The sequence below is a fragment of the Limulus polyphemus genome, unplaced genomic scaffold (assembly GCF_000517525.1).
Source record: "Limulus polyphemus unplaced genomic scaffold, Limulus_polyphemus-2.1.2 Scaffold6708, whole genome shotgun sequence".
Taxonomy (NCBI): Eukaryota; Metazoa; Arthropoda; class Merostomata; order Xiphosura; family Limulidae; genus Limulus; species Limulus polyphemus.
The window spans coordinates 21,478-31,980 of record NW_013672318.1 but is presented as its reverse complement, the minus strand read 5'-3'; the positions used below and the strand labels follow the sequence as shown (position 1 = coordinate 31,980).

At 31.5% G+C, this 10,503-nt stretch overlaps 1 protein-coding gene across 1 annotated transcript in view; it reads left to right on the top strand.

Moving 5' to 3' along the window:
• LOC106474001 (piezo-type mechanosensitive ion channel component 2-like) overlaps positions 1-9,722 on the top strand; it is a 26,277-nt gene extending 16,555 nt beyond the window's left edge. Inside the window, exons 13-17 of the mRNA XM_022402382.1 lie at positions 740-904; positions 1,725-2,542; positions 5,976-6,207; positions 7,960-8,228; positions 8,842-9,722. Of these exons, the coding sequence (XP_022258090.1) occupies positions 740-904; positions 1,725-2,542; positions 5,976-6,207; positions 7,960-8,227 (1,483 nt within the window). The 3' untranslated portion in view covers position 8,228; positions 8,842-9,722. The remainder of the gene's footprint in view (positions 1-739; positions 905-1,724; positions 2,543-5,975; positions 6,208-7,959; positions 8,229-8,841) is intronic.
• Positions 9,723-10,503: the final 781 nt, after the last annotated feature.

Below are 10,503 nucleotides of genomic sequence, written 5' to 3'. Positions count from 1 at the left end.
ATTTTATAACAGTTCAACACAAACATTTTATAACAGTTCAACACGAACATTTTATAACAGTTCAACACAAACATTTTATAACAGTTCAACACGAACATTTTATCTATTGTTTTATGAAAATTATTAAAATGGATTAAATGCTATGATAACTCAATGGAATTACTTTAGCATAATTTCTAACAAAAGCCAAATCAGTGGAAAAACTAGTGCTAAAATTATCTTTCATTCTAAATCATTTTAAATGACACTTGTGTAAAACATCTATTTACAAATAAAAACAATACAACATTAAAATCATTACACAAAATAGTTATTAATAACAGGGACTTGCCAAAAAAGACTACATATGTTTCAACTTGGTGTTACTCCAGTCTATAAAACAGGTAGAATTTAAAATTAAATTAAATATCAGAGAAACTATTGAAATTGAAAAAACAAAAGATATGGTGTTAAACAAGGAAGTTGTCCAGGTATAGAAATAATAAAGTACTCTACAGATGTATTGTAACTCTGAATAGTTTTAGTCTAGATGGCATTATTGGTATGTAAATGATTATGTGGGTATACAAGTCCTCACCATGTCTTTACCGTTACTCTTGAAGATGGTGTCATAGGACCTGAAACATATGTAGTCTTTTTTAGGGCAAGTCCTTGTTTTTAATAGCTATTTATTGTGTAATAATTTTAATGTTGTGTTGCTTTTAATTATCTTTCATTCTGTTTTTTTTCATTTCTGCAGAGAATTCACAAGTCCTACCAGACTCCCTCCAAAACTGTGGTACTTTATCAAGTGTATCTATCTCTTGCTGTCAGCTTATCAGATCCGGTCTGGTTATCCAACACGTATTCTTGGAATTCTCTTCTGCAAGGAATACAACTACATTAATTACTTCCTCTTCAAAGGGTAAATATTCAATTGAAACCCCTGTATTCTTTGAAAGATGTCTTGTTTATATTACAAAGTTGTTACTTTTGTACAAGTTTAAATATGGCAATCTTTCTAAATGTATGTAGTATTACTGCTTATGAGTCTTTAACAATAAACATTTTATGTTATGGAACATCTACTGACATGTATAGTAGGTCATATTACATATAGAGTAGTCATAAATTCAGAAAACTTTATAGATATTAATACTGATTTGTGGTAAGGTTATTTGTTTCAGGAAGTATTTCTCCTATTTCATTAATATTCATGTTATTTCTACAATTAAAGAAGCTAAGAGTCACGTATCTTGCTGAATTTAACAAACTATGATTAGTTAACTTCTGATGATAGTTTTTTATTGTTGTTTAATAATGCAGATACTTGTAGCAGAACCATCCATTATATCTGAAAATATTGATGACAGTGAGGGTAACAAACTAATGAAACAGCACACTAAGAGTCACGTATCTTGCTGAATTTAACAAACTATGATTATTTAACTTCTGATGATAGTTTTTATTGTTGTTTAATAATGCAGATACTTGTAGCAGAATCATCCATTACATCTGAAAATATTGATGACAGTGAGGGTATCAAACTAATGAAACAGCACACTATTCACTGAGTTAATTTCAACTTCCATGTAGGTAATTTGCCTTGATCAGAAGTATTTAATAATAAGTCATAGGTGCTTAAAACTAAAACTAAAACTATAACTAAAAAAGGAGGAGTAACATTTTGTAAATAAGATTAGATATTTTAGATTTTTTTAAATGTATCATTACTTACTTTCCAGTTACATGATGATTCCCTTTTTATATGAACTTCGCTCGCTGATGGACTGGATCTGGACAGACACCAGCTTGAATGTGAGCAACTGGTTGAAGATGGAAGATATTTTCACAAACATTTATCTCTTGAAGTGTATTCGTCGAGTGGAAGCTGAATACCCTACCCCACGAGGAGTTAAGCGTGCTGCCTTAATTAAGTATGGAGTAGGAGGTCTACTTTTGTTCCTTATTATCCTAATTATTTGGTTCCCTTTGTTGCTGTTTGCCCTAGGCAACACTGTGAGGTTGCCAAATACTCCATACGATTGTACAGTCGAGATTACTGTTGAAGGCTATGAACCTATTTTTAAAATGAGTGCCCAGCGAAGTTCACTAAAGCCCTTTACACAAAATGATTGGGATAAAATGCTGTATTACTATCGATCAGATTCATCTGCACAGTCTTTTCTTGCTAACTATGATGTCAGAGATGTTACTTTGATTGAACTAAATGGAAATTCTACTTCAGTGTGGGGCATAAGCCCTCCTAGTCAGTTTGCTCTTATCGCTGAATTGTTGTCTAATGAAACTGAGTTGAATGTGAAGCTAGCTTGGTCATTTTCCAGAGAATCCAAGCCTTCAGATATAGAGAAGACTGTTCATAATGAACATATTATTAAATTGAATAATATCGAACATGGAGAGCTTCGAGAGAAGCTGGCTGAAATGCTGAATGGTAGGAGCAATGTACATGAAATAAAACTTCCATATCTGTTTCCTAAGTACTTGAAAGTTCCTGGTCGAGGTCAGCCTTCCCCTATCAAAGACTTAGTCAGTAGTAGTGGTGAGTTGAAACAGCTTGGTGGTCTAAGTCAAAATTCAAGTTTAACTTGTCTTGTAATTATTTTTAGATTTTTCAAACTTTAATACCTGTAAAACTAAGAAATCATCAGTTAAAAAATTTTTAAATTTTGTACATAAATACATCTCAGAAGGGTTAACTGTATGGTTTTGGATTTTCATAATACCCAACAAAACATCCTCTATATCAATGTTCAAACAACTTGTGATTTGTCGATGAACTCAGTTTAATTAGACAGTTATTAGATTTACATGGTAATTTATATTCATTTATAAAAGATTGGAATCAAATATAAAAATCAGCACATGTGTATGATCAATTCATCATAAGAATGAATAAATGTTTTTCTTCCAAACTCTTTTGATCAGTTGTTGTAAACTTTTAAAGTTACTTATATAATTCACCTAAATAGTCAGTAGTCTTATCAAATGTAAAACAAAACTTGGGTGCTCAATAATATAATTGTGTGTTCTTACAGTCATTATGATTCTCAAAGATTTTTCATTTGTAATACTTAGTAGTCGTATGAGTAAAAGATAATTAAAAATTGTTAATTTAATTAATTGAATAGGGATCGTCAAAAAAGTACAGAAACAAGTTGAATCAAAATTCAAAGATTATATCTTCAAACATACAACTAAGGACTCTAAAATAAGTAAACAAACTAGGCCTGAAATAGTGTCTATATTATTTTCTCAAGCTACAAATCCATATTTTGACTCCATGTCTGCAGTACTTATCAATTTTAGTGGAATCAAAATAGGAATTTGTAGCTTGAGAAAATAATGTAGACACTAATGTGCATATGCGTTCAGTTGAATGTTACATGTTTTTCAATAGCTTACTGCTGCATTGGCTTTTTTTTTCCACCCAACCATTATATACTCAGTCAGATGGTTTTGTGCTTGAGGCTTCGTGTGAACAATCATTCAACAAGCATCGAGTGCAAAGGAATCTGCTCACAACAACATCGCATATATTATGTATTTATGGCTACAGAAATCAACTTTCAATGAAAAATAATCAACTTTATAAATAGATCAGGGACATTCACAGTGTTTCATATAGTATATCTGTTTAGATTTTGTTGCAAAATGTTCAGCTTATTTTGCTGTAGGCTTGGGAAACAAAACTATGAATAACAATAAAATAATACTAAAATACACACTCACAATTTTGGCAAAGTATGAAAATCAGTAGAATATCACCACTCACAAGAGTAATCTACTGTGGTAATCGTCTACTGTTAGAAAAATCAGTGAAATAGTTGCAGAAACCCATAGAGACAAAGTACAAGAGCGAACTCGAGAAACAATGAAGAACAATGATCTCGAAAATTGATGAAGCCTCAATGTAGCAGTTTCCAATTAATAGGCTATAATTTACACAAATTATTTTCCAATTAATGTGCATTAGTAAAACACTGAACTGATTTTTTTCTATGGTGGAAAGTGAAGTTCTTCAGGGTGTCAAAATGAAGGCATTTAAATTAATTTTAAAAACTACCCTATGATACTCAATACTGCGTTTATTACTATTGTCCAGGTTTCAGTAAAGTATTTGTAGCCATTTTATCTGTAGCAGCTTATAAGAAATATAATCAATAATAATAATAATATGGCTGGAAACATTGTTATAAATATACACATTGTATACTCTAATAAAATGAAGCGTTTCTGACTAGTATAACGGTGCTTAAATGGCTTCTACATTTCTGTGATGTTTGAATGGCTTTGAAGAGCTTATGTTGGTAGCAAATATTTTAGAGGGTAGACATCTCGAATTTCAAGAATCAACTTAAAAATAGCCCTATAACCTTTGCAGGAGTTTGTTTAGTAGCTGTGCATAGATTTTTACACAGTATACCTAGCCTTATTTGTTGTAGACTTTGGTGCTTGAATGGCTTTGGAGAGAAACTTGGCCAGTAGCGATGAAAAAACAGAAAATCTCTTTCTTCTTTTCTTTCAAGAATCCACATAAAAACAGTCCTATGACCTGCAAAGGAGTTTTTTAGTAGGTAAAATATTCATAGTCATTTTTTAAGGTTTGTGAAAAAAGAATAATATGAAGAACAAATGGATGAATTTTGAATTTTGTCTAGCAATCAGAAAATCAATTTTTTTGCTGTTATCAATATTTTAACAGCCTTAGTCATTGAGATAGAAGGTCTTGAGTCTTGTTTCAAGAACAAGTCTGCTTTTTAAGATGGTTTTTGCCAATATGTTCTATTAGAATTTTTGTGAAATTCATGAGCAATAACCTATTATGAACCACTATTATGGTTCATGATGTTCGTTATTGATAATAACTTTTATTGTATCCATTACAATGGGTACAACTTAGGCCTAAGTACTGTTTTTACTCGTAACAACCTTTATTGTAGCCATAACAATAGGTGCAGCTCAGGCTTACGTATTGTTTGAACTGGTAATAACCTTTATTGTATCCATAACAATAGGAAAGGCTGAGGCCTAAGTATCGTTTGTACTGGTAACAACCTTTATTGTAGCCATAACAATAGGTGCAGCTCAGGCTTACGTATTGTTTGTACTGGTAACAACCTTTATTGTAGCCATAACAATAGGTGCAGCTCAGGCTTACGTATTGTTTGTACTGGTAATAACCTTTATTGTATCCATAACAATAGGAAAGGCTGAGGCCTAATATCGTTTGTACTGGTAACAACCTTTATTGTAGCCATAACAATAGGTGCAGCTCAGGCTTACGTATTGTTTATACTGGTAATAACCTTTATTGTAGCCATAACAATAGGAAAGGCTGAGGCCTAAGTATCGTTTGTACTGATAATAACCTGTATTGTATCCATCACAATTGGTACAACTCAGGTCTAAGTGTTGTTTGTACTGGAAATAACCTTTATTGTACCCATCATAATGGGTACAACTCAAGTCTAGTGTTGTTTGTACTGGTAATAACCTTTATTGTAGCCATAACATTAAGTAAAGCTGAGGTCTAGGTATTTTTTGTACTTGTTAATAACCATTATTGTAACCACAACAATAACATTCTTTGTATTTAAGTAGAGTCGAGGCCTAAGACTGTTGGTGTGAATGTTTAGAACTTTATTCAAACTTACAGTGCAACATAAGAAATTATACTAGAACATTCTATATAGAGTGGCAATAATGGTCCTTCATTAAACAAGAACATAAGTTATCAAACATTGAACTAGAATGTTGTAAGAGTGTATAGAGGTAAAATAATGTGTGTATCTATGTTACATGTAAAATAGTGTGTGTATCTATGTTACACATAAAATAATATGTGTATCTATGTTACATGTAAAATAACATGTGTATCTATGTTACACATAGAATAATATGTGTATCTATGTTATATGTAAAATAACATGCATATCTATGTTACATGTCCAATTAAATGATGTTACTTTCAGAACACCACCCTGATGCAGATCAGCAGCTCTTCAGAAATCTATCCCTACGTCTGAGACATGTCTCTTTTGGTAACATCAGTGCTGAATCACGGTGGTGGGAGGTGCAGGAAGAGTGTACCAGCACTGGCTATCCCTACTCATTTCTTTCAGCAAGAAACTGCCAGTACTTGCAGCTGATTGCTTTCAATGAAAAAATTTTTCCCTCTGAACTCTCTGCTCTTTCAGGATATGGGTATGGTTTGTAACAACCAAGTCACATATTCTTATACTTCAGTTGATTTATGGGTATGGTTTGTAGTAACAACCAAGTCACATATTTCTATACTTCAGTGAATTTATGGGTATGGTTTGTAGTAACAACCAAGTCACATATTTTTATACTTCAGTTAATTTATGAGTATGGTTTGTAACAACCAAGTCACATATTTTTATACTTCAGTGAATTTATGGGCATGGTTTGTAACAACCAAGTCACATATTCTTATACTTCAGTAATTTATGGGTATGGTTTGTAGTAACAACCAAGTCACATATTTTTATACTTCAGTTAATTTATGAGTATGGTTTGTAACAACCAAGTCACATATTTTTATACTTCAGTGAATTTCCACATTCTACTTTTTTTTTTAGAGTTGAATACTTTTCTAAACACAAACCTAGAATGACTATAATGTGGCATACTCTTTCAAAATTCCTAAAATATATTTTCTTTTGTTATGTTTTCATTCATATTTAAATAATAAACAACTTGAAAACAATTTTAATTCCCCCCTTTTTTATATTCTCAGTTTTTATTGTAATATTTTGTTGTAAGTAGTATAAATACATTAGGTATGTAATCTTTGCATTTTGCTGATGTTGTAAGTGATATACTTCTAATACATGACTTAACATTTTTTTAAGCCATCATTACACATTATGTTTTTTCTTTACAGTTAGTGAACCTTGGAATCATATTAATTAAGTGGACCTGCTGTATCCTGTTTTGTCTTTCTTTGGGTTTTTCCTTAACTGTAATAGTTTCTTACTTTCTTGTTGATTTAAAACTTTGCTAGATTTTATAAATAATAAATCATCATATAAATTCAAAGATTATTTAGTTAGAAAACCTAAGTTGGTTAAAATAATGTTGGTAATGGCTGTTCGTATGTTGACAACATGTGTCTACTCTGTACCTTGTTGAAAGTCAACTCTGTCCACTCGTTGAATCTCACTCAGCTCAGTAAAGCTAACTAGTCTCCATGTCTCATTTTTATATTGCAGTCTAAGTATAAATCAGGTCAGTTATCCTGAAAACCATTAGGCCTGCATCGTATCAATTATAACACCATTCTGATCACAAAGGAACCTCAAAATGTATGGTATAAATAGCAGTGTCGACTGTGAAGCATGAATGAAATATATGCACGGTGATGGTTGTAAATAATAGCTCTGTCCACTTGATGAACCTTGCTCAGCTCAGTAAGGTGATGGTTGTAAATAATAGCTCTGTCCACTTGATGAACCTTGCTCAGCTCAGTAAAGGTGATGGTTGTAAATAATAGCTCTGTCCACTTGATGAACCTTGCTCAGCTCAGTAAAGCTGATGGCTGTAAACAATAACTCTGTCCACTCAATGAACCTTGCTCAGCTCAGTAAAGCTGATGGTTGTAAACAACAGCTCTGTCCACTCAATGAACCTTGCTCAACTCAGTAAAGTTGATAGTTGTTGTTACTGTGGAAGTGTCCACGTGCAATTTTGTTTGAATAATTAGTAGAAAAAATGATAGATTGTTAAAGCAGCTCGTTAATTCTCACAAAAATTCACTGTAAAGTTTTACTAATTGTTCTTTATGACTTGATTTAAAACCTATTGTGTTGTAGGATTGTACACAACGTTTATGTTGTTTTCATTGGTTATAACAACTTTTTCTTATTGTGCTTTAGGAATGTTGGATTGTGTTTTTTTCATCAGTTGTAACAACTTTTGCTTATTGTTTTCTAGGATTGTTGGATTATACACGACCTTTGTGTTGGTGGTATCCAGAATAGTTCGTGGTGCTGTGACAGGCACCAGCTTCAAGATCATTTACAGTGACATGCCTTATGTGGACCGTGTGCTCCAGCTCTGTCTCGACATCTATCTTGTTCGTGAGAGTGGCGAGTTTTCACTGGAGGAAGATCTTTATGCTAAACTACTCTTCTTGTACAGATCTCCTGAAAAATTAATATCATGGACACGGTATCCACAAGATAACCCAGTTCCAAATTAACGTAAGTCCAATACATTAATCAGAAGCCATAAAATTATTACTGTTGTTAACAACTCATTAATCCTAACTTTTAAATTTTATGTATTCACTGTTGAAAGCCTCTGACCATAAACTGATTGTTTTTGTATCTTAACATTTTATAAAGCTTATTATTATTTCAGGGATATATTCTTAACGTTTTAAGTTTTATTATTTCTGGTATGTAATCTTAATGTTTTAAGTTCTATTTATTCTGGTATGTAATCTTAATGTTGTAAGTTTTATTATTTCTGGGATATAATCTAACTGTTTTATTATTACTGGGATATACTCTTAATGTTTTAAGTTTTATTACTTCTGGCATCTAACCTTGATATTCTAAAACTTATTGCCTTTGTTATTGAACTTCAATATTTTATGGTTTATTATTATTTATAAACAGAAAGATCCAATTTATTTTTTGTATTGCTGCAATTTCAAAACTTATTATTTCTGTAATCAAACTTACAAATTATTAAAACTAAGTAATAATGCATTTTGATCATGACTAAAAATTAATGCAAATGTTTGAATACTTGGTGTTTGTAATCTTTAACATTTTCTTGTTATTGACTTTATTGAGTCTCCATATACAGGTCTCAACTCCACAGAATAACAGAAGGTGAGTCAGTGATGTTTCATTTCGTCAACTTGGCCGTCACTTCAACTGCACCCCTTTCGTTTAATGAACACAGCTATTACTTGAACAAGATTGTGTTCAACTCCACTGTCTCTGGAAAAGCATAATTTCATTTGTTTAGAAAGAAGAACATAACATAGCTCTGTCTAGAGTAACTTAAGTGTATAATTATATTCTATGGAGAAAGGGAATGTTTAGTAGGATATCGGAAAACATTTAAAAAAAAGTTTTTCAGTGTTTAAAATGTAGATGCAAGTAAAGAGATCTGACAATAGTTTCTTCAAATTATATTCACAATTTAGATGAATAAATATGCAAATTCAGTTAGATATTTTATAGATTTTTGCTCTATTGATTTTAGTAGAGGAGTAAAACAAAATATTTGTAACATATCTTATATATGTTGTTCAGAAATCCAATTTTTTAACTTTCGTACTTATATGCTTGATGTATCTAGTATTTATATGCTTCACGATTTCCAATTGTTGACTTGTAGCTGATCGAATCAAACTTAAGTGAAGACAAACTTTACTTATGTATTTGTGTTTCTTAATCATTGTGGGTCACTCTTTTCTCAGAAGATAGAAAGTATATAGAAAATAGTTTTTATCCTTATGTATACACAGCTGAAAGCTACTGACATAAATGTCAAGGTTTGTCCCGATGCTTGCTCATCTCTGCACCATATAGACCTACTTAGAGAACTTTATAAATAAAGTGTAATTTTTGTGCTTTTCACTTGGTGCCTATCTATGGAATTAATCTATAAATTGGTTTAAAAAAACAAAAAACTTGTTGGATTAATTTTGTTGATAAGAATGTATCAGTACTATAAACTTATATAAAAAAAACACAAATCTAAATTTTTATCATAGTGGAGAATGACTTTGTGCTATATGCATTTAAGTCTTGGATTGTGACGAGTCTTTCACTTCTTCCTGAGACATGTTATCAGTTTACTATAATCTTTGTAAATACATAGTTTCATGGCGTTAGATGATGTTGACAAATTCTCCTCCTCAGATTTAACAAGTCAAATATGGAGATATAAAACAGTTTAAATGATACTTAACTTTTATAAGTTTAGTTGATCTAGTTGCTATGAATAAAGAAGGATCTGCATTAGAGTTTGAGCACAAATATGGAGACCACACAGACTCATGTAATGTAATGCTTGATCTTTAGGCTTTGAGTTTAGCATAGGAAGGAACTGGAATGAATACTGTGTATTTCAGGCTTCATCTCAAGGATGACTTTTGCCATGAGTCAGGGAGACACTCCTCAGGTGTAGAATAACTTGACTCAAAATAGACACTGTTTCTAACTTGTAACACAGATCTAGTATATAGACAATGTTTCTAACTTGTAACACAGAACTAGTGTATAGACAATGTTTCTAACTAACACAGATCTAGTGTATAGATAATGTTTCTAACTTGTAACACAGATCTAGTATATAGACAATGTTTCTAACTAACACAGATCTAGTGTAAAGACAGTGTTTCTAACTAATAACACACATCTAATATATAGACAATGTTTCTAACTAATAACACACATCTAGTATATAGACAATGTTTCTAACTAATAACACAGAACTAGAAAATAGACAATGTTT